Here is a 25,457-nt window from a genome sequence, read left to right as displayed (position 1 = left end):
GCAGTGGTGCACGTCAACCCTATCTATTGTGGACCGATAGCGGTCCTTACAGAACAGCAGACTGTACCGCACTCAAGCCTATGTACCGTAGCACCCTATACCAAGTTACCAGTCCTTATAAGAACTTTTGTGGAACAAGCAGGTTGTGTGTTAGTGATTAGCAGACTGTACGTCAGTCCCTATACCAATGAAGGACTGCTGCAGTATAGGGCAGCGGTCAGCAGTAGTGCACGGCAACCCTATGTATTGTGGACCGATAGCGGTCCTTACAGAACAGCAGACTGTAACGCACTCAGGCCTATGTACCGTAGCACCCTATACCAAGTTACCAGTCCTTATAAGAACTTTTGTGGACCAAGCAGGTTGTGTGTTAGTGATTAGCAGACTGTACGTCAGTCCCTATACCAATGAAGGACTGCTGCAGTATAGGGCAGCGGTCAGCAGTAGTGCACGGCAACCCTATGTATTGTGGACCGATAGCGGTCCTTACAGAACAGCAGACTGTAACGCACTCAGGCCTATGTACCGTAGCACCCTATACCAAGTTACCAGTCCTTATAAGAACTTTTGTGGACCAAGCAGGTTGTGTGTTAGTGATTAGCAGACTGTACGTCAGTCCCTATACCAATGAAGGACTGCTGCAGTATAGGGCAGCGGTCAGCAGTAGTGCACGGCAACCCTATGTATTGTGGACCGATAGCGGTCCTTACAGAACAGCAGACTGTACTGCACTCAGGCCTATGTACCGTAGCACCCTATACCAAGTTACCAGTCCTTATAAAAACTTTTGTGGACCAAGCAGGTTGTGTGTTAGTGTTTAGCAGACTGTGCGTCAGTCCCTATACCGCTGAAGGACTGCTGCAGTATAGGGCAGCGGTCAGCAGTAGTGCACGGCAACCCTATGTATTGTGGACCGATAGCGGTCCTTACAGAACAGCAGACTGTAACGCACTCAGGCCTATGTACCGTAGCACCCTATACCAAGTTACCAGTCCTTATAAGAACTTTTGTGGACCAAGCAGGTTGTGTGTTAGTGATTAGCAGACTGTGCGTCAGTCCCTATACCGCTGAAGGACTGCTGCAGTATAGGGCAGCGGTCAGCAGTAGTGCACGTCAACCCTATGTATTGTGGACCGATAGCGGTCCTTACAGAACAGCAGACTGTACTGCACTCAGGCCTATGTACCGTAGCACCCTATACCAAGTTACCAGTCCTTATAAAAACTTTTGTGGACCAAGCAGGTTGTGTGTTAGTGATTAGCAGACTGTACGTCAGTCCCTATACCAATGAAGGACTGCTGCAGTATAGGGCAGCGGTCAGCAGTAGTGCACGGCAACCCTATGTATTGTGGACCGATAGCGGTCCTTACAGAACAGCAGACTGTACTGCACTCAGGCCTATGTACCGTAGCACCCTATACCAAGTTACCAGTCCTTATAAAAACTTTTGTGGACCAAGCAGGTTGTGTGTTAGTGATTAGCAGACTGTACGTCAGTCCCTATACCAATGAAGGACTGCTGCAGTATAGGGCAGCGGTCAGCAGTAGTGCACGGCAACCCTATGTATTGTGGACCGATAGCGGTCCTTACAGAACAGCAGACTGTAACGCACTCAGGCCTATGTACCGTAGCACCCTATACCAAGTTACCAGTCCTTATAAGAACTTTTGTGGACCAAGCAGGTTGTGTGTTAGTGATTAGCAGACTGTACGTCAGTCCCTATACCAATGAAGGACTGCTGCAGTATAGGGCAGCGGTCAGCAGTAGTGCACGGCAACCCTATGTATTGTGGACCGATAGCGGTCCTTACAGAACAGCAGACTGTACTGCACTCAGGCCTATGTACCGTAGCACCCTATACCAAGTTACCAGTCCTTATAAGAACTTTTGTGGACCAAGCAGGTTGTGTGTTAGTGTTTAGCAGACTGTGCGTCAGTCCCTATACCGCTGAAGGACTGCTGCAGTATAGGGCAGCGGTCAGCAGTAGTGCACGGCAACCCTATGTATTGTGGACCGATAGCGGTCCTTACAGAACAGCAGACTGTAACGCACTCAGGCCTATGTACCGTAGCACCCTATACCAAGTTACCAGTCCTTATAAGAACTTTTGTGGACCAAGCAGGTTGTGTGTTAGTGATTAGCAGACTGTACGTCAGTCCCTATACCAATGAAGGACTGCTGCAGTATAGGGCAGCGGTCAGCAGTAGTGCACGGCAACCCTATGTATTGTGGACCGATAGCGGTCCTTACAGAACAGCAGACTGTAACGCACTCAGGCCTATGTACCGTAGCACCCTATACCAAGTTACCAGTCCTTATAAGAACTTTTGTGGACCAAGCAGGTTGTGTGTTAGTGATTAGCAGACTGTACGTCAGTCCCTATACCAATGAAGGACTGCTGCAGTATAGGGCAGCGGTCAGCAGTAGTGCACGGCAACCCTATGTATTGTGGACCGATAGCGGTCCTTACAGAACAGCAGACTGTAACGCACTCAGGCCTATGTACCGTAGCACCCTATACCAAGTTACCAGTCCTTATAAGAACTTTTGTGGACCAAGCAGGTTGTGTATTAGTGTTTAGCAGACTGTGCGTCAGTCCCTATACCGCTGAAGGACTGCTGCAGTATAGGGCAGCGGTCAGCAGTAGTGCACGGCAACCCTATCTATTGTGGACCGATAGCGGTCCTTACAGAACAGCAGACTGTACCGCACCCAAGCCTATGTACCGTAGCACCCTAGACAGACCAAGTTACCAGTCCTTATAAGAACTTTTGTGGAACAAGTGAGTTGTGAATGATTAGCAGACTGCAGCAGAAGGGCAGCAGTCAAGTATAATATTCTTTCTATATTTGGAAGAAAGAATATTATACGTGTACAAGCCTATTACCGTACCACTGATACCAGTCCTGAAAAGAACCTTTGTGGAACTAATAGTAACAGCAAGTCTTTAAAATTATCCTCACTGCCTGACACACTGCTTCCTGCCTGTCCCTATACAAATTGGCAAAAAAGAGTAGGCTGGAACGATTAGCTGGAACAGCTCTTTTGTGGACCTGATAGTAACAGCTAATGATGATGATGATGATGATGATGATGAAGAAAGACTAATCTGGCTGAGCTGTCCCTAAAATAGCAGCATACAGCGCTCTGTCCCTTTATCTAAACTGACAAAAGAAACTCAGGCTGCTGACCTAACACCTATACCAGTCCTGAAAAGAACTTTTGTGTACCAAATAGCTAGCGTTTTCTCTGTCCCTACTCCACACAGGATCCTTTCCCTACAGTGACAGAAGAAAGAATGTAAAATGGCCACCGGATCGGGTGTATTTATAGGTTAGGGGGAATGTCCAAGTGTCCATGAGCTGTCATGTCTCAATTGGTTGTCCTGTAACACATGATAAACGTGTCACGAAAGGTTAAAGTTCTTGTATACATTAAACACGTAAGTCCGCCGGGGCGAACGACGGAAAAAGGCGTTCGAACCCGCGGACGGCGAAAGTCGGAAATTCGCCGCGAAACGACCGCCGGGCGAACCGTTCGGCCATCACTATTTCTGACACTGTAAAATTGACATTACTGGAACACATAGGGCTGAAGCAGGCCTCTAAAGGCCAAATATAGTTTCAATTGACCTTAACCATAATGTCTGTCTCTCATGCTAACTAAACCCCTTTATTGCTTGCATTCTTGACCATATTGAGTGGCGCTCAGTCAGAGAAGCCTCCCTGCAGGCTTACAAGTAGACTTCTTTTGTCTTCTAGCCTATGAAGCATCTAGTACCCCTGGCATGCTGCACCTTGATATTGCATCTGCCTACCACCTAGCTTCGCTGGCTCTGCTGTTTGGGGTTCAGTGACAAGACACTGGGCTGATTGGACACGCACCTTTCTACCAGCCACCACTGCCCCTTACCACCTTTCCAAGAGAGGCAGTGTCTGGACATTTTGGGTTCATACTTCTGGTTATAGAACGTTCTCCCCAGTGCAGCCTGTAGGGGCAAGTCAGTCATCTGGTCCCTGGGCGCTCTGTGCACTGTTTGTTCCTGGGGAATGGGGTGCACAGTTCTGGGCTGGATGGAGGACTCAAACTAAGGCCTAAGACTCCCACTGCCTACTTTTCCTACATAACCTTTCCAAGCACAGCAGCCATTTTCTAATAGTAAAGCATACAAAATAATTCTAATATTTTACCTGCAAGGTAAGTTTTTTTATTTTTTTATTTAAAAGAAAACATGTTTTATCACTCGTCCTTCCTAAAGTATTGAAATCATATTAACATGCAAACTTTATCAGTCTGAAACAAAGGGGGAACTAGACCTCCATCTTCCTGGATTCCTCTTTTAGAATAAGTATATGATGTAGATCTGTATTACTAATATAACATTTTGCTTTGAGGGTGTGGGTTTTTTATTTTTTGTTTTTTTTATTTTTATTTTAACTGCTATGGATTATTTTTCAGGTCAAAGAATGAGAAAATTGCTCTGCTTGTTGGCTGCATAGCTGAGTTAACCAAAGCTGATGAAAGCCTCCTACGCTTTGGTGAGAATGACTTCAGTGTTATGTACTCCACCAGGAAGAAGTGTGCACAGCTTTGGCTGGGGCCGGCTGCTTTTATTAATCACGGTAAACCATCCTGCCTAAGATTATACATTGTTGTTTTAGCCAGATAAGTGGTTATGATCAGTATTTGTAGACTGATGGGTGCTTTTAAACTATGCGACTGAAATGGACATGTATTCTCTTGTGCAAAATGCGTGCACACCATGCCATTTGAGTAAGGCCCTTTTCACACGGGACGGATCCGTGATGATCCGCTTGATCGCTCCGCTTATCCCCGCTGAGCCAACGGATGACAGGGCGGTCTCTGCACACTCTCCGCTCTCATCTATGGGGGATCCGTCTGTCCATGTTCATCCGCTCTGCAGATGGATAGAAAAATAGGATTTTTCTCCGTCTGTAGAATCGGACCATAGTGGAGACGGGCGATATCGGGTGTCACCGGATTTTCATCTGCAGACACCCACTATCCCATAGGGATGCATGTATGTCCGTATTTCATCCGCAAACGGATGGATGAAATACGGACATACTGTCCGCATGTGTGAAAGGGGTCTAATACGTTTTTTGGCAGCTCCAAGGTCCCACTTGGGCTTAATAAGGCACTAGGCTTGATGGTAAAAGTAGCTTACTAAAACCTACACAAAGGTTTCTGCAGAATGGCAGCTTAACTTCTCAACCATGCTACATCAACTGCCTCCCCTTCCCCCAGCCCATTGAGAGCATTGGTATTGGCCTCTGAGGAAGGCTTGTTGGACAATGGATAGGAGTCAATGAAGCTTGGTCATAATCGGGAAAGTTAGGCAATGGTATTATGAACACAGATTTTTTTTGGGCTAACACAGGTAATAATGGGCATCTTGAACTTTTTAAACGTTTTTTTCAAATGAAACACTGGTTCAATTTCTGAAACCATTGCAGAGTTTTCCAGCCCATTGCAACTAGTCAGTCATGTCACAAGAGAAGGAAAAATACAGTAGGCTATTTGCTTTGGTTACTGAAATTCTGTCCATACAGTGTCTACGACCAGTAGCTTGTGACTGTAGACTTGGCTTGTAGATCATAGATGTTATGTGCATAGTTTGTTTTGCAGGTGTCATTTTGTTGTTTTTGTATAATTCAGGTTTGATTACTTTTTATTCAATGGTTTCTTTTTTCTTCTATGTTTTCATTATTTCGATGAACATAAGACTGTCGGCCCAACTGCAAGGTAAATTTAAATTACACAAAGTAAATGGTGTCTTGTGAGTTTATTTTTTTCTTTTATTTTTTTTCTTTCTGCAAAACCAGTTTTAAAATTGTGTTTTCCCATTTTTTGCAAGCCAAATTGGGATAAAACCCTGCTTTTTATTTATTACTCGTCTCCATTCACAAAGCAAAACCCAATGAAGATTTCAAAATGACAGCTTACCTTTTTTTTAGATGCTCTTATTCTGGACCCTCCAGCAAGGAAAAATCCTACTAGTTTGTTTTTGTTTGAGGGAAGTGGGGAAATTGTTTGCCATAATGAACACTGTATGCACTGGCAGGCAGCTCTTCATAGTCAGGTGTAACTAGGCTTGAACACTGGTGGAAGGAAAGAAAATGATCTAAGCCAGCAGCTTTACAGTGCTGATTGCAGAACAGACCTACCGTATATACTCGAGTATAGGCCGACCCGAATATAAGCCGAGGCCCCCAATTTACCCCCAAAAAAACTGGCAAACTTATTGACTCGTGTATAAGCCGAGGGTGAGACATGCCTGTCCATCCCTGTGTGTGTGTCCGTCCATCCCTGTGTGTCCGTCCATCCCTGTGTGTCCGTCCATCCCTGTGTGTCCGTCCATCCATCCCTGTGTGTGTGTGTCCATCCATCCATCCATCCCTGTGTGTGTGTGTCTCCATCCATCCATCCATGTGTGTGTGTGTCTCCATCCATCCATCCCTGTGTGTGTGTGTCTCCATCCATCCATCCATCCCTGTGTGTGTATCCATCCATCCCTGTGTGTGTGTGTGTGTATCCATCCATCCCTGTGTGTGTGTGTGTGTCTCCATCCATCCCTGTGTGTTTGTGTGTGTCTCCATCCATCCCTGTGTGTCTCCATCCATCCCTGTGTGTGTGTGTGTGTGTCTCCATCCATCCGTGTGTGTGTGTGTGTGTGTGTGTGTGTGTGTGTGTCCAGCCTACCTGTGTCCCGAGCCTTTGTCCCGAGCCTCCGTCCCGTGTCGTGCCTTGCCTTCGTCCCGTCCCGTCCCGTGCCGTGCCTTGCCTTGCCTCCGTCCCGTGCCCTCTTCTTCGGCGGCCATTGTAAAATTCAAAAGCCGCGCCTCCTCCTTCGCCTGTGATAGGCGGAACACTGAATTTCCCAGCAGCCTGTGTTCCGCCTATCACGGACGTCGTATCATCCTCGTCCGTAGTACGAGGATGAGACGACGCCCGTGATAGGCGGAACACAGGCTGCTGGGAAATTCAGTGTTCCGCCTATCACAGGCGAAGGCGGAGCCGGAGGTGCGGCTTTTGAATCATAGAATGGCCGCTGTCTGTCTGCTCGACACGCTGATCGAGCGGGCAGACAGCGATGACTCGAGTATAAGCCGAGGGGGGCACTTTCAGCCTCAAAAAAGAGGCTGAAAATCTCGGCTTATACTCGAGTATATACGGTATATATATTGAAGTTGTAAATGGGTTACCTGAGTAACTTCATCCTAGTCTTCTTCAAATACAAAGTCATCGGACCTGGAGTGGGAAGAGGAGTGTGAAAATGAACCTTTTAAGAAATTGTTTTTTTAGATTATTTTCAAGCTTTTTTTTTTTTTCCCATGTGTAATATAAGTGCTCTTACCAAATTCCCTTTTCTGTGGTTCAGTTTGTTCCTACAGATGGAAATGCAGCTTGTGTAAAAGTTCTCAGGGACATTAAGCCAGACGATGAAATCACCTGCTTCTACGGAGACAGTTTTTTCGGAGAAAAGAATGAGATGTGCGAGTGCTGCACTTGTGAAAGGTGAGTGTTCTGTTAAAGTCCAGTCTATAGGAAGCACCACTCTGATGCAGTCACTATGGCAGATTGTGTGTAAAATATATATATCAATTTAAATTTATATCAAAACCTAACCGAGACCATTTAAGCTTCACTAAAAATAAAGTGAAACTTGGGTTAATGGCTAGAGATTTCTTGCCTTGGTTACTTACATATGAATAGTCTTAGACCATTCAGAGAGATTTAGGCTCAGAGCTAGTAACTTACAAGTTATTCTTTGTAATATCACAACTGGTTTGTAATATGCAAGAAAAGTCCTTGAGCGAGCACCTCCTTCATTCCCTCCCTGACCTGTGCTGAGACATGCAGAATTGTTTGACACTATTAGGACTGAAAGCAAAGGAGATGTTCACACTTTGACCAGAGTTGCAAAGGCTACTTTTCACCTGTATACATCCAGTGTATAAATGCTTGTATTTGCGAAGTAGTTGAATAGGCCTCTAACTATAAAGTAAGGTCTGAGCTTGCAGCCTTATCTTCTAAAGAGCCCTCTCTGACCTTACACAAGGGATGAGCTTGTGTTTTAAAGTAGAACTAAAGGCAATATTTTATTTATATATATATATATATATATATATATATATATATATATATATATATATATATATATATATATATATATATATATATATATATATATATATATATAAATGTATTTCATTTTGGATAGAGCAAGTGAGTTTGTAACCCCTGTAGGTCTCCCATTGTGGAAATTTTCACTTCCTGTCCCATAGCTAAACAGGAGATGAAAGGAAATCCCTGAAAATTAAGGAACTTCTTGGGTACCGCCAGGTCACAAAAACTAGTGTCCCCATTGGTAGATTTTCCCCTTTATTTTCTTGGTACAACTCAAAATTTGGGCATTTTATTTTACCTTTACTTTCAATGATGATGGTAAACGGGACAAATGGAGGGGGAATCTACCTGATGGGGACACAGATGGCAATTAAAAGGGACAGGGGTTCTAAACCCTCTCCACTCTATCCAAAACTAAAAAGTAGTTTTGCCTTTAGTTATTCTTTAAGGCCAGGATCTTCCCGCCTCTCTCCTCAACTAAAACCATTCTTCTGTCCCTTTTTCGTCTTTAGAAGCAGATATTCATACATTTTGTGGAAGCTGTAATAGACTTGCCTTCCATTTCTCAGAGACTCAAACAGGTCCTTATTTAACCACTTCAGCCCCGGAAGGATTTACCCCCTTCCTGACCAGAGCACTTTTTGCGATTCAACACTGCGTCGCTTTAACTGACAATTGCGCAGTCGTGCGATGTTACACCAAAACAAAATTGACGTCCTCCCCCACCCACAAATGGAGCTTTCTTTTGGTGGTATTTGATCACCTGTGTGTGTTTATAGCGCAAAATATTAAAGTGACAATTTTGAAAAGGCAATTTTTTATTTATTTTTTTTAATTTTTTTTAATTTGCTATAATATCCCAAAAAATATATATTTTAGTTTAGGCCGATATGTATTCTACAGATTTTTGGTAACAAATTGCAATAAGCGTATATTGATTGGTTTGCACAAAGGTTATAGCGTCTACAAAATTGGGGATTTAGGTGTGTGTTTTTATTTTTTTTTAATTTTTTTTTTTATCGTGACTGCGACACCATTTTGGGAACATTGTCATTTATACAGCGATCAGTGCTATAAAAATGCACCGATTACTCTGTCACGGAAGGGTTTAAACACTAGGGGGCGATCAACGGATGAAGATATTGTCCTGGCAGGGTTTTTTCCCCCCAAGACCTTGTTCCAGGGAAGAAAGGTCACTACATTGTCTTGATGTAGTGAGAGCAGTGAATGTAGTTAAGAAAACTGCTTTTCCGATTTTTACGACTGATGTCTTATTTATTCTGCCAGAGGGTCCTAAGAAGGGACAGGCAGCGTCAAAATCCACTGTCGCTAAGTGCATTTGGCAATTTATAATTAAAACTTACGATTTAAAGGGAAAGATTCCCCCTTTTCAAGTTAAGGCGCACTCTACCAGAGCGGTTGGTGCTTCTTGGGCAGTGCGTCACCGGGCCTCCAGGTCTCAAATCTGCAAAGCCGCGACTTGGAATTGTACATTTTGTAAAATTTTATCAAGTGCATGTAAGATGGAATGAGGATATCACCTTCGGGCGCAGTGTGCTGCAGGCAGCAGTATAAGTCCTCAGGTCTGGGGGTTACCCTACGGGTTGTGTTTCCCTCCCCTCAAGTAGCATTGCTATGGGACATCCCACCAAGCAATTACTTGAGACTCTGTGTCCTATGATGTACGATAAAGAAAATAGGATTTTTAAAACTGCTTTTCTTGGAGTACATCATAGGACACAGAGCTCCCGCCCCTCTGTTTTATGGGGTGAGAGTACCGTATATGCCGGTGTATAAGACGACCCCCTAATCTTACTGTTTAAGCATTTTTTTATTGTACTTACTGTATAAGACGACCCTCTTCCAAGGCTTCCGACGCTTGATATTTCGTCCTTCTTGCTGGAGCAGGAGCTGGCGCCATATCCTTCTTCCTGCTTTTTGCTGGAACCAATCACGGCGAGCGATGTATTAATGAATACAAAGCCTGCTTGGATTGGCAGAGGCTGTATCATCATCAGCCCGCGCCTCTCTGACTCTCAAAGCCAATCCGAGCAGGCTACAGAGTAGCCTGCTCGGATTGGCAGAGGTTGTTACTCCAATCCGAGTAGGCTCTGTATTCATTTGAATACATCGCTTGCTGGGATTGGCTCAGCGGTATATACTGTATGTAGCTGAAGCTACATACAGTATTACCGAACCCTCAGCAGGCATCGGAGGGGCTGATCCGGCGTATAAGACGACCCCCGCATTTCGGCCAGTTTTTTTAAGTGTAAAAGGTCGTCTTATACGCCGGCAAATACGGTATATTACTTATATTGCTTGGCTACAAAAACGGAGTGCTCCTGGAAGGAGGATGGGTTATATAGGGGAGTCAACTTCCTGTATTGGTTATATCAGTGTCAACACCTGAAGGTAGGCCTATAACCCACCAAGTAATTACTTGACGCTGTGTCCTATGATGTACTCCAAGAAAAGGATTTTACAGGTAATCTGTTTTAAAAATCCTATTTTCAAAATTTTATAATGGAAAATAAAACTTATTTTTTTCTTTTGTAGCAAAAAAAACCCCCAGAGGTGATTAAATACCACCAAAAGAAAGCTCTATTTGTGTGAAGAAAAATGATAAAAAATTGTATATGTCTGCAGTGTAGCATGACCGCACAATTGTCATTCAAAGTGTGACCGTGGTGAAAGCTGAAAATTTTTGGTCTAGGAAGGAAGGTGGTGAAAGTGCCCAGTATTGAAGTGGTTAAGCCTTATCTGATGCCAGCTTCGGGCATAAGGTCTCCCGTAAGTAAGATTGAATTTTAGGCTGTAACCCCAGATATGTGATTTGTGGGCCGAACAGTGTTTTTTGCTGCTTCTCACACTTGGCTTAACTGCTTTTGGACATCTAAAAAGGAATTGAATAACTGGGTCCCTCCAAGAAGGCTGAAGATGGTGGAATTTTTGTACTTGTAATGCAAAAATCAGTTTCTAGTAGTCTGTTGATGGCCAGTTCCCACCCCTATTGTATCTGGTCATACTCTTGGTACTGCTTTTACCCAAAACTAAGGAATGTATGGAATAGGAGGCTATATAGGGGTTTGTTTTTTGACGGTGTCCAAATCCTGTAAGTGGCAGTCATTGCATTCTTATGGGTCCAAGAAGGAAGCGAGCACTGGGGGGGGGTCCGCCCTGCTCCACTGATAATTGCAGGGTGGACAGTGCCGGAAGTGGCACCTTGCCCAGCCATACAAAGGAGGTGACTATAGACTTTATTTTGTTAAAGTAAAACACTGGGATCTCAATTGGGCTATTTCTGAATAGGTAAATTAACTTTGGTAGGAAAACCATTTTAATAAGGTTTACTCTACCTACTGGGGTCAGGGGCAGCGACTTCCAATCCGAGCATCTTTTTGAGAAATTAAGCAACAATGGAGTCAAATTTGAGTTCCATGTACCTGGCTGTCGGTCCACCCATACATATCCCCAAGTATTTAAAATCATCTACCAAAACTAGCGGGTTCTGCATAGGAGGCCTAGCTCTGTTAAGGTTTAGGGGATAGATTAATGACTTCTCCCAATTGACCCTGGCAATTTTGCACATCAATTGCTGATGATGGTTTTTTTTGGTAAATTTATTTATGTATATTTTTATTAATTTTAGACAGATTTACCTTGCACCTGAGCACTTTACCTGAAACTTTGTGATAAATTTTCTTTTAAACTATTTAAACAAGGATACATCTTTGTGAGATATATCATTTTTTCTCCCCATATTTTTATTTATTCGTGGGAGCGCAGCACCAATTCTTTTACCAATAGACTTGGGTAGTACCCCACCCTCATGTGCCCGCATCAAGACTTCTCTAAAAATGGGTAGGATATCATCCTAGCCCAATTCTAACTGGTGGCGTCAGTAAGACGCGGAAGGTCCACCCGGTCCAAATCACTTAGTTCCTGATCGATATACTGGGCTCTAGGGCTATAAAGATCTTGATAGTAGGAAGCAAACCGGGCATTCATTTGAGACGAATCAGTAAGGATTTCCCCACTAGGTGGCTGGATTCTCGATATGGAGACCGGGGAGGAGTGCTCCTGGGACAACCATGCCAACAATCTGCCATTCTGCTCGCCCTGCTCAAAAATCCTCTGGCTCTGGTGTAGCAAGCGTATCTTTGTAGCAGAGGCACGTATAAGGTTGACATATCTCTCTGGGCTTCTCTAAAGCGTGAGTACGTCTGAGGGGTACGGTCCCCAACATACATAGACTCCAAGGACCTAACCCTGTCCTTGGCTCTCAGTAGATCTCCATGAGCTTCCCTATGGACATTACCAATGTGAGTCTGAAGCTGCCCCCACATGCAAACCTTAAAGGCATCCCATGACTCCGAGACAGGAACATCTGACTCCCGTATTCCAGAAGGTGCCTATATCGGCCCTACCCGGGATGTCTACTTGTGGGTTAGAGAGCCAGAACCGAGAGCGACGCCACAAACTTGCTGATGGTGGACCGGATAATTCCAGTGTCAGGGAGACCGGGGCATGGTCTGAGACCCCCCTAGGAAGAATAGTAATGTCTAGGGCTGAAACAACTAATCGATTATGAAATTAATCGATTAGTATTTTCATAATCGATTAATCGGCCAGTAACATAATGGGGTAAAAAAAAAACTAAAATGAGCCCTATAGTAAAAAAAGAGCAAATCACTACTGTAAATATTACTTTCACTGTTCTACAGTAAAAAAAATAACCCCTTACAGTAGTGATTATCTGCTTTTTTTTTCTACTATAAAGGGCTCATTTTAGTTTTTGTTAACCCCATTATGTTACTAAACGTCTTAGATCTGGTTCACATCTATGCGTTTTATGGTGCTTTTTGCAGAAATGCACTACAGTTCATTTACATGGTTTCTTATGGGACATGTTCACATCTGAAAGGGTCAGGAACTTTTAAATCTAAATGGTGCTTTATTGGTTCAATACACTTCCATGGAGAACCTGCAGAAAAGCATTTGTGTTTTTTAATCTGCCCAAAAAAATGCAAATTGCAGTAAAATCATGTGCGCAAAAATCAAAACGCACAGCAAAAAGCACTGCAGAAACAGATCAAAAGCAAACTGTATAGGTGTGTACCGAGCCTTATGCTGGCCACACAGATCAATTTTCAGATGAGAATATTCAGACGAAAAATCTTTGTACATTCCCTGAATGAAAGAATTTTGTTTGAAATTTTAACTTGTTTTTAACATTCTGTTTTTAAAATGAAAACCACATACACTGTCTGAAAATTCCTTTGACTAAGAAGTTTTCTATTTCCAAATTTTCCCGTCACTGTGGTTGAAAATGAACGCCAATTTGACCCACTTTTTATTTTTTAAGGTTATTAACCTATTAATCGAAACAATAATCGGCCAACTAATCGATTATGAAAATAATCGTTAGTTGCAGCCCTAGTAATGTCCCTCACCCTAGAAAGGACGGGACCCCCCAAAAACACCAGGTCAAGCCTGGAAAATGTTTTGTATGACTGAGTGGCAGGTAAATAAAAGTAGAGGGTGTCGCCAATGCCAGACATCAGTGAAGTTAAACGCCTCCACCCAGGCCCTCAATTCTGTAGTAGAGCCGGAGGACGGAGTCAGTCTGTCCATTGCGGGGTCCGGGACGATGTTGAAATCCCCCATCACCAGGATATTATCCGTGTCGTACTGCGTAATTTTTTTTACAATCTGGTATAACAGGGATATGGAGGCCGGCGGGGGGACATACAAACCCACTATTACTACCACTAGAGACATGACATTTGTGTGAATAATAACAAAACGCCCACCCGGGTCTACCTGCAAAGCTAAAAGTTGGAAGGGCAGAGACTTGCGTATAAGAAAACTTGCTCCCCTCGCTAGATTTGAGTAGGTTGAGTGATAGGAGTGACCCACCCAAGGTCTACGCAAGCTCATAACTCTACCCCCTGTCGGGTGCGTCTCCTGGAGAATACAAACATGGGGGGGGGGGGGGTGTTTCTGCAAGAACTGGACACAATCTTACAGTAAGACATTAAGCTCTTCATACTACCACTCTGCAGGGTTAAGAAACATTAGGGGCCACCAAGCTCCCACCACACTGCCAGTTCGTACCACCTGTACCATAACTCCTGTGCAAGGCATAAAGCAGTTAGGACATATAGCAAGCTGACTCGTATAAACAATAACCTGAGTGAACAAAATAAAAACCCCAACCCCACCACCCCCGCAAACAATCGGAGGGGGCCTTACTCCCAAAACAGAAAGGGGCAACCGGCCCCTGTGGGGGTGTGTGCTGCAAGAAGACACCAGAGTCCCGTCCTCTGAAACACAGTACATCAATCGGGTATTGGAGTCTGGCAGGTTATTCAAAAAAGGTCTCCCGGCGTGAGCCGGGGGCATTGGGCTTGGGTTACAAACCTAAATAGAAGGGATCCTAGGACAACTTGCCAACGGGGCAACGCTTGTACCTCAGTTTTGCAGCTGCGGAGGGTAAGGAGATCCATGAGACGTGTGAGCCTGTTGGGTGGTCATGCACACTTGGTCAGGAGCTACATTCCATCGCCAGGCAAGGCCAGGTATCATGTTATCAAGTCTCAGTCCATATGCCCTCCACCCCTCTGTGATCCTTGTTGCACCCGTGGCAGATCATCTACTTCCCACTGGGGGGACATAAAAGGAGGGAGGAAAGATACCCCTGCCTTGGGGGACCACTCATGGGAAACGATGAACCAACCATACTATGTGGAGAGTGACATCAGTTTGCTGGCTTGAGGACGTAAACACTGTTGATCTAGCATTCCAGGGTGTCTTTTGGTGCAGGCAGGTTGTCAGAACATTTCCATATGGCAGACTGGACATCAATAAAATTCAAGCATGTAGGTAGTTCAATGTCTACGTATCGTTTCAATCCAGAATAAGGCCTCTGCAGGCGATCTAAAAAATCGTGTGGACTCCCCATCCTCCGCTCGCATTTGGGCCGGGAAAAGCGTACTATACTTGAGCCGTTTAGCACGGACTGGATCAAATGACTTGCGTTGACGCTGTGTCTCCAAAGTGTAATCTGTAAATATCATTAATCTTGCATTTTCAAATTTGAGCTCCTGGAGCGCCCTAGCCTCCCTCAGCACCACATCTGTGTAATGTAAAAGTTTAAATATAAAGGTGCGGGGGAGGGGAGAGACCGGCTGGCCACGTGTAGCCGGCATGCGGTGGGCCCGTTCAACAGTGAAGAAGGGAGAGAAGTGTGCCGTGGCAAAAGTTCCTTAAGCAGGCGTTCTATAAAAGTAATAGGGTCATTACCTTCGGATCCCTTCGGGCGGCCAACGATGTGCAGATTATTGCGCAAAATTCCAGTTCTCCGTGTCCTCAGCATTGCTCTCCAGGGCCTTGACTCTGGCCTTCAGGGTGTGCAGGTCGCCGGTGTGTTCCCGCACTGTGTCCTCCGTCTGCAGGGCTGTGGCGGGATCCATCGCGGGAGGGGAGTCCGCGGTGTCCGTCTGGGACGCCATGTGGGCTGAGAAGGCGGCCTGGCCCTTGGTGTTGGCCCTGTCCCCGCGCGGCTGCTGCTGGCGTTGACCTCCGGGCATGTCCCGGGGGATCACGCTGTTAGCAGGGGGTGTTTCCACCGTTCGTTTCGTCCCAGAAGCCACAGTAGGAGGATTTATGCCCGGACTCCAGGAGCTCTGTTAGTGAGCGTCCTCTCCCGTCGCCATCTTGGACATGCCCCCGACAGGACCATGTTTATACCATGGTGTAGCATCTCCTTTTACTGGGGAGACCGGTTGCTGGAGTTTTGGGGGAGAAATGTCCTATTCTTGATATAAGATTCTAACTGCTCAACAATCCTGAATCATCTGTTGTATTTCTTGTTTCAAGATGCGCCAAACTTTTTCAGTTAGTGAAAGGTCTGGACAGTTAAGCACCCAAAGTTTTACTATGAAGCCTTGCTGTTTAGCATTGTCTATATGCAAGGCCTTCCCTGCAAAAGAAAATTCTGAATGTAAACGCATTGCTCTAAAACCTGGATGTATTTTTCAACATTAATGGTGTCCAGATGTGCATTCTTCATATGCATGAATGCCCCCCCATATCGGAGATGCAGGTTTTTAAACTTGAACACTGATAACTAGCCAGAAAATCCCTCTTTTCTGTAGTCCTGAGGAGGCGACACCCATTGTTGCCTAAAATGTCACTTTTCAATTTGTCTGACCACAGAATAGCTTTCCACTTTTGACAGACCACTTTAAATGAGCTTTCAGCCAGAGAAGACAGCTGTTTTCTGGCTCATGTTCATATGTGGCTGCTTCTTTGTATGACAGCTTTCCTTGCTATTTTGGATGGCATGGGGAACTGTTCAGACAGTGATTTTTGGAAGTATTCCTGAGCCCATGTAGTGATGTCCCTTACAGAATCATGCCTGTTTTTAATGCTGTGCAGTTTTGAAGGCCCGAAGATCATGAGCATCCATGTTGCGTTTTTGTCCCCTTCAGTTAGACAAATTTCTTCAGATTCCATACATTTTTTTTTTTTTTTTATGTCCTGTAGGTGATGATATATTTAAAGTCTTTGCAGTTTTATGTTGAGAAACATTATTTTGAAACTGCTTCAACCATTTCTGAATACAGTTTTAACATTTGTTGAACCTCTGTCCATCTACTTCTGAGAGACTGACTTGTTAAGGTGCAATTTGTTTATTTTTTTTATACTCAATCGCGTTACTGATCTGTTGCCAATTACCATAAATAGTTGCAAAATGTTGTTCCAGCTCTTCCTTGTTGGTACCACTTAGCCATCATGTTGTTGCTCTGGCCTAACTTTTTTTGAGATGTATTGCTGCTAACAATTTCACAAGTATCATTTTATTTTTTAAATTTTTCTTAAAATGGTACATTCTGTTTAAAATTTGAGATGTTTTCTTTTGTAAAGAATAAAATATGGGTTTATTTGGTTTGCAAATCCTTGAATTCTGTATTTATGTAGACTTTACACCCTATCTCAAGTTCTTTTGGAATTGGTGTGTGTGTGTGTGTGTGTGTGTGTGTGTGTGTGTGTGTGTGTGTGTGTGCATTCAAAAACCATTATTATTGCAGTGCAAGGTATATGTATCTTTCCCACGATCATACTTTTAAGGTCTTCTAAACTGGTGCAAAGATTCCAATCCTTTTATTGCATACATGTGCATTTCAAGATGTGTTCCTTTCAGAAAAGGGGAGGGAGCATTCAGACTGCTGAAGAAAGATCTCAGTGAATCTACCTCATCAGAGAAATACCAGCTCAGAGAAACTGATGGTCGTCTGCAAAGGTTGCAAGGTCAAAGCGACAAGCAAACCCAGCACGGCAATAAACGAAAACGTGTTTCAAGTAAGATATTTTTTTTTTTTTTTTTTTGGTATTTAAATATCTTTTTGATTTGCTCTGTAATGTTGAAGTTTTGTAGCAGGTCCAAGGCACTTTGTCAGTTTTAATGGGTGTGAGGAAAATTGCCCAGTATCTCTATCCAAACAGGTAGTGCCAACTCCTTGATCCTATCACCATGGAAAGGCAGATGTTGTCCAAAGACCGGATGGGAGGTTTGAGAATTGTAGAATCGCCTTGTAATCACCTTCCTTTGTGACAGGAAGACTTTTGTATAGATGATAAAGGGGTTATAAAACCTCACGTGTGGTGTGTTTGTTTTTATTTTATTTTTTTTTATGTTTTTTTTTTTTTTAATTCTATTAATAGTCATACTTGCCTCCACTGTGCAGTTCGTTTTCCACAGAGTGGCCCCAGTCGTCGTCCTACTTTGGGGTCCCTCAGCAGTGCTGGTCACTGCTCCCTGCATAGTGTCCACATTGGAGAAGACTCTCCTAAGGTGGACACCCTTGTTTCTGAATCATGCATCTATGTCCATTCGCACAGAATGCAGGACTCAGCCCTGGCACTGCGCCATTGGATTTGATTGACAGCAGCTGGAGCCAATGGCTGCGCTGCTATCAGTCTATCCAATCAGGACATCAGACACCAGCTACATCTGGTGTGCTCATTCCCAGCCAAAGGATGACAGCGTTCAGGTAAGTTAAAACTGGGGGACTTCAGGACTACAGAAGGTTTTTCACATTAAAGTGATTGTAAGGCTTCATCAATTTTTTATTCCCCTCCACTGTGCATTTCGTTTTGCACAGAGTGGCCCCAATCCTCGTATTTTGGGGTCCCTGGCAGCTCCCCCCTGCATCGTATAACCCCCTAGGAGAAGCTCTCTCCTGGGGGATTTACCTTGTGGGCGTGCTCCCAAGTCTAGCATTCATAGACGCGGAATGTAGGACTTGGCCTCAACGTCATTGGATTTGATTGGCAACAGTGGGAGCCGATGGCTGCCTTGCTGTCTATCCAATTAGGACACAAGACACTGGCCAGAGCTGGTGTGCTCGTTCTTGTCGTGGGAATTTCGCGGCTCAGGTACACATAAGGGGGGTGCTGCTGCAGTAAAGGTTTTTCATCTTAATGCATTAAGGTGAAAAAACAGCAAGGGTTTGCAACCCCCTTCTAATGCATAGAATGCATTAAGTTAAAAAGCCATGAGGGTTTACAACCCCTTTAATCCTGGGGTTTACATCACTCAAGATGTGGTGTTTTTTTTTTTTTTTTTTTTGTTTGTTTTTTTTTTTTTGTTTTTCCCAAACGAGTACAGAATGGTTCCACAATGTTCACACCTCCCTATCCCGTCCTTGGACAAGAACATCTGCCTTTCCATGGTAATTGGTGGTCCAGTTGGTGCTACCTGTCCTGTTGAATGTAACAGACTACAAATGAGTACCTTCACAGGTTTACCTAAATGTATAATTTTGTTTCTATGCTTTTGTTCATTCTTTAGTTGTAATGTAAATATTTGAATTTGAAATTGTTTTTGTCCCAAACGTATGTCTGTATCATGATCTAGTTAGATTCATGCTCACCTAATTACATTTTTTTTTTTTTTTTTTCCAGGTTCAAGATGTAGATCATCACCAAGCCTCAAAAAGAGCCCTGTAAATTGCAAGAATAGCACTTTTCTGTCACGTCTCAGGTCGCCATTTTCATCTCCATATTCCCGTTCTTGCCATAGACCTCAGCGCTCTCCTATTAACAGGTCACAAATGCCAGTGAAGTTTGCATTGCCTCCAGGAACAATCATAAGAGACATACGCATAAACCTGCACAATCCCAAATGTAGTCGATACTCTTCACCTGCAGGAACACCTAGTGAAGTCCATGGCTGCAAATTGGGCAGAGAGCCTGTGGTGAGACTTAGACGGCAAAATGTAAGTCCTAATAAGCTAAGATTTTACCAGGGTTTGGATCAACCCCTTCACAATTCATCTCCAACATCTCTACAAGGCAAAACTAATGCCTTGGAGAAAAACGCCAAAGATCCTACTTTGAATTGTGCACTTTTTAATGAACCTAGTGTGGCGGAGGAGCATTTAGATCTTGAATACCTCTTAGCCACTACCGACTTGGGTATAGATGAACTGGATGTAGATGTCTATGAAAATCAAAACTCTGTATCTGATTCAATTTCAAACTCTGACAGACTGAGCACAAATGGCGCCGATATCTCCATGTTTCAACCAGAGTTGGATGTTCTTGTTTCTCCTTCCAGCTCTAATAGATTATGTTCAACTGTTGTATCACAAATGCAGGATGCTAACTTTCTACCCGCTGGATCCTTACCTGAAAACACTGTGAACCTAAACAATTCAAGCTTCAGATTCTTTTCAGATTCTATGTCACCTAAACAGCTTGGTTTAACACACTATATCACAGTCAACTTGAGCAAATCAAGAGTTTCCGATGCTGAATATTCAAATACACCAAGCTCTTTCCATTCCAATGTCAGAAAGCATAAGCGTAGTCGCAATCAAAAGCCATTTACTGAAATTGCACATGATCAGACAGTTGCAAAAAATGCTATTGAAAGTCAGGTCATGGATGCAAACAGCTCCTTAACGGAACTAGCTGATATAAATGTGAAACCTAGGACAAGGACATACACAAATGAAGTTTTATCTTTACGATCCAGACCTACATTGTGTAAAGTTCCAAACAACCGAAGAAAGACCACTTCTCATAAAAAGAGGCGGACAACCCATCTAGACTTTAATGGGCACATTAAAGTAACAGGCAAACATAGAAGAAGCAGACCTGAAAGACGTCACTCTGCTCCTCATACACTACTCAGTATCGAAATGCAGTCGGATCCCAAGTTATCTTTAAAGCCATACGTAGAACTTGGTTTAAACAACAATCTCAAAAGAGTCTCTGTTTCAAAAGCACAAACGTGTCCTGTGCCATTAACAGAGGGAGCTGCTGACAAGAGCATGTTCATCTCTTCACAGTCTGAGCTTTTGGCTAACGGCAGCAAGAAAAAAAATGTGACCTTTAGTCCTTTTACCCCTTCCAAAAGACTGCGTCTTGTTGTTAATAATGGTTCTATAGATCTGGACATTGCATCCTCTGCTAGTGATGAGTCCAACTGAAAAGCCCAAACCCAATAGCCCAATGTCATTCCCTTTTTGTCTTTTTTTTTTTTTTTTTTTTTTTCTCCTTGTCAGTAATTCCAAAGTTTAGATGAAGAAACTGCAGGATTTACAGTGGGTGTTTGTTTTTTTTTTTTTGTTTTTTCCGGGTCAAACATTTTGACTGTGGGTGCTGTTTGGTTTTATATATTTTTCAATGACTTTATCATCCCCTCCCAAGTTCCTCTTTGAATTAACACACCAGTTTGCCTTAGTCTCTAAAGCAGGTTGACATCCAATTTTATGTAGTGTCTTCATCCTCTATTTTTAAAAGGAAAAAAAAAACCTGGTGGACATCATTAGACATGCTTTGTCCGGGTTTTGATTCGCACTCCCATTAGTTAGCTTTTGTGTTTATCATGGGTTAATCTCTATGGTGCTATTTCTATTATCTAAAAGGTTATCCCTTTTAGAATTGGAGACTTCTTGCCACTAAACATTTCTTTATACGTAATGGCAAAGTTTCTGTATTGTATGATCTGTATTGTTTGATGCATCTTTTGTTGTAAAAAAAAAAAATACACAGGAAACTGACTGTACTAAATGTGGTACCAGCAGGATTAAACATCTTTATAAAAGTTCCAAGTTGTATAACTGATATAAAAAAAAAAAACCTTAAACTTTTTTTTCAATGTAAGTGCTCCTCCCCCAACCCCTCGCTCTGTTTTCACCGGTTGATCTGGCCAGTAAGACCGCTTGTATTAGGATGCCCCCACTCTGAATGAAGCACACGGGCACCTTTTTTGTTGAGCTGAAAATTGAGCTGTCAAGTTCATCTGGGACTACAGAATAACACTATTTGAGCACATTGTGACTCCTATTTAATTAAAAGTGACTTCATCTTTGTCCCCTACCCATGAGTGAACCCCTGCTAACAGCTTTCACTCGCAGGACTAAAGTGCTCTGTTTTTCGCCCATGGGCGCTTAACCACTGAAGCAGTTCTCCCATGGATGGGGGACGAAGCTGAAGCCACTTTTAATTAAGGTTCACAGAATGGACAGGTTCCACATAATGCCTTTGTTTACTTTTATTTATTTAACCACTTGACCACTGGGCGCTTAAACCCCCTTTCTGACCAGACTAATTTTAAACTTTCATTGCTCATTTTAAATGAGTCATGCAACACTGTACCTATAAAACAATTTTTTTTGTCTTTTTTTTTTTTTTTTTTTTTTCACACAAATAGAGCTTTCTTTTGGTAGCATTTAAGCACTGTTGGGTTTTTATTTTTATTTTATTTTTTATTTTTTGCTAAAAAAATTGTTAAAGCATTTTTCTTTGTTTCTGTTATAAAATTTAGCAAATTTAGTCATTTTTCTTCATAGGTTTTGCCCACAATTTATACTTTGTATATATCTTTGATAAAAAATAACCCAAATCAGTGTATATTTAGCCTTTGTGAAAGTTAGTTTCCGTAAGCTATGGTGCCAGTCTCTGAAAATTGATCACACCTGATGTACTGACGACCTACCTCATTTCTTGAGACCCTAACAAGCCAGGAAAGTACAAATGACCCCTTTTTGCAAAGTAGACATTCCAAGGTATTTAGAGGCATGGTGAGTTTTTTTGAAGTTGTAATTTTTTTTCCCACAATTATTTGCAAAATCAACTTTTTTTTTCACAAAATTGTTATTAGCATGTTTCGCACACACAGCATAGGCATAGCACAAATTACACCCTAAAACACATTCTACTATTCCGGAGTATGGCGATACCACATGTGAGACTTTTACACAGCATGGCCACATACAGAGACCCAACATGCAGGGAGCACTGTCAGATGTTCTTGGAGCATAAATTATACATAACATTTCTTGACTACCTCTTACACCTTTTGAAGGCCCTGGAGCACCTGGACAATGGAAACGCCCCAAAATTTACTCCATTTTGGAAAGAAAACAACCCAATGTATAATCTGAGCCATGAGTCTTTTTTTTTTTTTTTTTTTTACACAGTTGTCCATTTTATACAATATTTATAACACATAACATGTACTTGCCAAAAATTACACCCCAAAATAGATTCTCCTACTCCTGAGTATGGCGATACCACATGTGGGAGACTTTTCCAGTCTGGCCACATACAGAGGCCCCAACATGCAGGGAGCACTGTCAGGTGTTCTAGGGGCATACATTTCAAATCTAATTTGACTACCGATTACACTTTTGCGAGGCACTCTAGTGGCATGGATAGATGTCTGAGCATGGATGAGTATTCCTGATGGATGAGGCTGCTATGGGCACAGATCAGCGCTGTGGGCACTACAGATCCAGCCCACAGCACTGCTGCACCCAATCTCTCCGATTGGTACAGAGAGAAGAAAGGAACCTGGTTCCCGTTCCTCCCTTTCTTCCCCAGTGAATGTGATCAGACAGATGAGAACATGCAAAGCGTTAAAGCGGAGTTCCACCCAAAAATGGAACTTCTGCTTTTCCAATTCCCAAATCCAACCCCCCCCCCCACCTTCGTGTCACATTTGGCACCTTTTCGGGGGGGGGGGGGGGGGGAGTAGAAGATACCTGTATAATCCAGCTTTTCTTTCCCACTTCCGGGCATAGCCGTGGAGCCTGCGGTGATCTATCTACACTATGTCCAGTCCTTCCTCTGTGAAGTATAGTGTATACTCGGAGGGTTCAACATCAAAATTTGTGGTTGGTGCCAAGGTTGTTGAAAAAAAGATTGTGTGGCAATAATGGAAAAGGAAATGAGAAAGTTAGAAAAAACATAATTTCAGAAAGAGAATTGGTGTTTGTAAAGTTAGAAAAGCTTTTTTCTGAAATCGCCTTTCAGGACCACCGTGGAGAGAGAGCAGCTCTGCCCATTTTTTTTTCTGTTGGTCTTAGTCCCTGCTGCACTCTCTGCATGATGGAGGTAGGCACTGGTCAGGCCCAGGTAAGAGGGGCACAGTGGTGCTCTTTATTCTTCTCCTTATGGGCTGTATGTTTTTCTTATGTTGCCTCCTTTTGGGGAGCCTGCCACTGCAGTTTTCCAAAGTAATTCTTCTTGGATCTGTAGTCTTCTGGTGGTGGCACTGGGCTTTGGGGGCTGGTGTTTTTTTCTTCTGTGTGTTGATGATTGGGTAACACCATGGTTGGCGTTATTCGGCGGTTACAGTGGTAGTAATACTTTGTCCAGCTGTCTTTTAGGAAATTTGTCTCGGGGAAACCAAAACGTTCAAACCCGCCAAGCCAGAAGAAATGCCCCTCATGCAAGAATCCACTGCGTGAATCCTGGCAAAAAGCCTTATGCAGATCATTTATCAAGGAGGAGGAATCCTCCAACAGTACAAGGAACTGTTTTCCTCTGTTCAGGAGCTTGCAAGTTCCCTGAGCAGGCAGTAGTCAGCAACCACCAAGTCCCAGGGAATCTACCTCCAAATATGGGGAGCATTTGGACTCGGGACAAGGGGACAAGCACTCTTCCTTCCCTCGGATTCAGAGGATGAGGTGGAAGAGGAGGATGAAAGCCGTAGTTCCAAGTATAAATTGTCCTTGGAGGAAGTGGACGATCTTCTGAAAGCTATTTACACAACATTGGATATCCAAGAAGAGAAGGTCCAGTTGTCAATTCATGACTATGTACTAGGGATTGGACGACACCAAGTCTAGGGTGTTTCCAGTCCATAGGGTACTGTCTGATACAGTCAAAAGGGAGTGGAAGGATCTGGAAAGAGCTCCTTTCCAAAACCTTGAAAAGACTGTTTCCTTTTGACAATAATGACTCAGAAGTTTGGAACACAAAGCCATGGGTTGATGCCGCTTTTTCGCAGGTGGCACGCCGTACAGATTTAGCCTTTGAGGACATGGGCGTTTTCAAGGATGCAATGAACAAAAGGCAGAATCCCTCTTGAAAAAGGCATGGGATTCCGCGTCAGCTAGCCTCAAACCAGCTATGGCGTCAACAGTGGTGGTTAGAAATCTTGAATGTTGGGTGGAGAAACTAAAGTCACGTTGAGGCAGGAACATCCCGGGAAATATCTTCTAGAGTCTTTTTTCCATTGATCTTGAAGGCTGTAAAGTATATAGCGGACACTTCAGCTGAGTCCATCTTCGGCCCTGGTAAATTCTGCTAGGCGAGCGGTCTGGCTCAAAACTTGGTCAGGCGATACAGCTTCCAAGGTTAGACTGTGTGGGTTACTCTTCTCGGGGGGTTCTTCTTTTCGGTCTAGACCTAGAAACCATTCTAGATAGAATAGTGGACAAAAAGAAGCAGGCAGCTAGGAAAATTTTTCGTGCTGTTCAGCAGCCCCGAAAGGGTAGGGAGGACAGTAAAAGCCGTTGGGGGCCCCCAAAAGGGTAATGGTAGAGGAGGGGTTCTTTTCATATCCCCCTCCGAGCCACTTTCAAAAAGCAAATGACAGTCTGGTTCCAGTAGGAGGGAGGTTGTCTGCTTTCCTCCTGCAGTGGAACAAAACATCTTCAAGCCAGTTTGTGAGGAACATTATTGCCCAGGGTTACAGTTTGGAGTTCCTGGAGCCCCCTCCAAACAGGTTTTATGTTACGGCCCTTCCGAAAGACCCAGACACAGCCTCTGCAATGATGAACCTGTTACGGGATCTGATCCAGCAGGCGGTAGTTGTCCAGGTCCCAAGACATCAGGAAGGGCAAGGTTTTTACTCCCACATCTTCTTGGTGAAAAAACCCTCAGGAAAGTACCGGTTGATTCTGAATCTAAAGGTGTTGAACAGATCAGTCCGCTACAAACACTTTCGAATGGACACAATCCATTTGATAACAAAGTTGCTAACCCCAAACTGCTTCTCA

The 25,457-nt window shown here is 43.5% G+C and overlaps 1 protein-coding gene across 5 annotated transcripts in view; it reads left to right on the top strand.

Annotated features, from left to right (window-relative positions):
• Positions 1–21,274, top strand: part of LOC143934132 (histone-lysine N-methyltransferase KMT5C-like) — a 60,596-nt gene extending 39,322 nt beyond the window's left edge. For 4 of the 5 annotated variants that reach the window (XM_077457472.1, XM_077457474.1, XM_077457473.1 and 1 more), the window contains 5 exons: positions 4,459–4,622; positions 5,747–5,766; positions 7,403–7,539; positions 17,345–17,517; positions 19,123–21,274. In XM_077457472.1, coding sequence (XP_077313598.1) covers positions 4,459–4,622; positions 5,747–5,766; positions 7,403–7,539; positions 17,345–17,517; positions 19,123–20,654 — 2,026 coding nt within the window. In that variant the 3' untranslated portion in view covers positions 20,655–21,274. The remainder of the gene's footprint in view (positions 1–4,458; positions 4,623–5,746; positions 5,767–7,402; positions 7,540–17,344; positions 17,518–19,122) is intronic. The other variant, XM_077457475.1, reaches the window with a different exon arrangement.
• Positions 21,275–25,457: the final 4,183 nt, after the last annotated feature.

This window comes from Lithobates pipiens, unplaced genomic scaffold, assembly GCF_037356315.1.
Source record: "Lithobates pipiens isolate NorthernLeopardFrog02 unplaced genomic scaffold, aLitPip1_a1.2 Scaffold_27, whole genome shotgun sequence".
NCBI classification, from domain to species: domain Eukaryota; kingdom Metazoa; phylum Chordata; class Amphibia; order Anura; family Ranidae; genus Lithobates; species Lithobates pipiens.
Note: the sequence above shows the minus strand (reverse complement) of the source record. Positions and strands in the feature narration are given on the sequence as shown.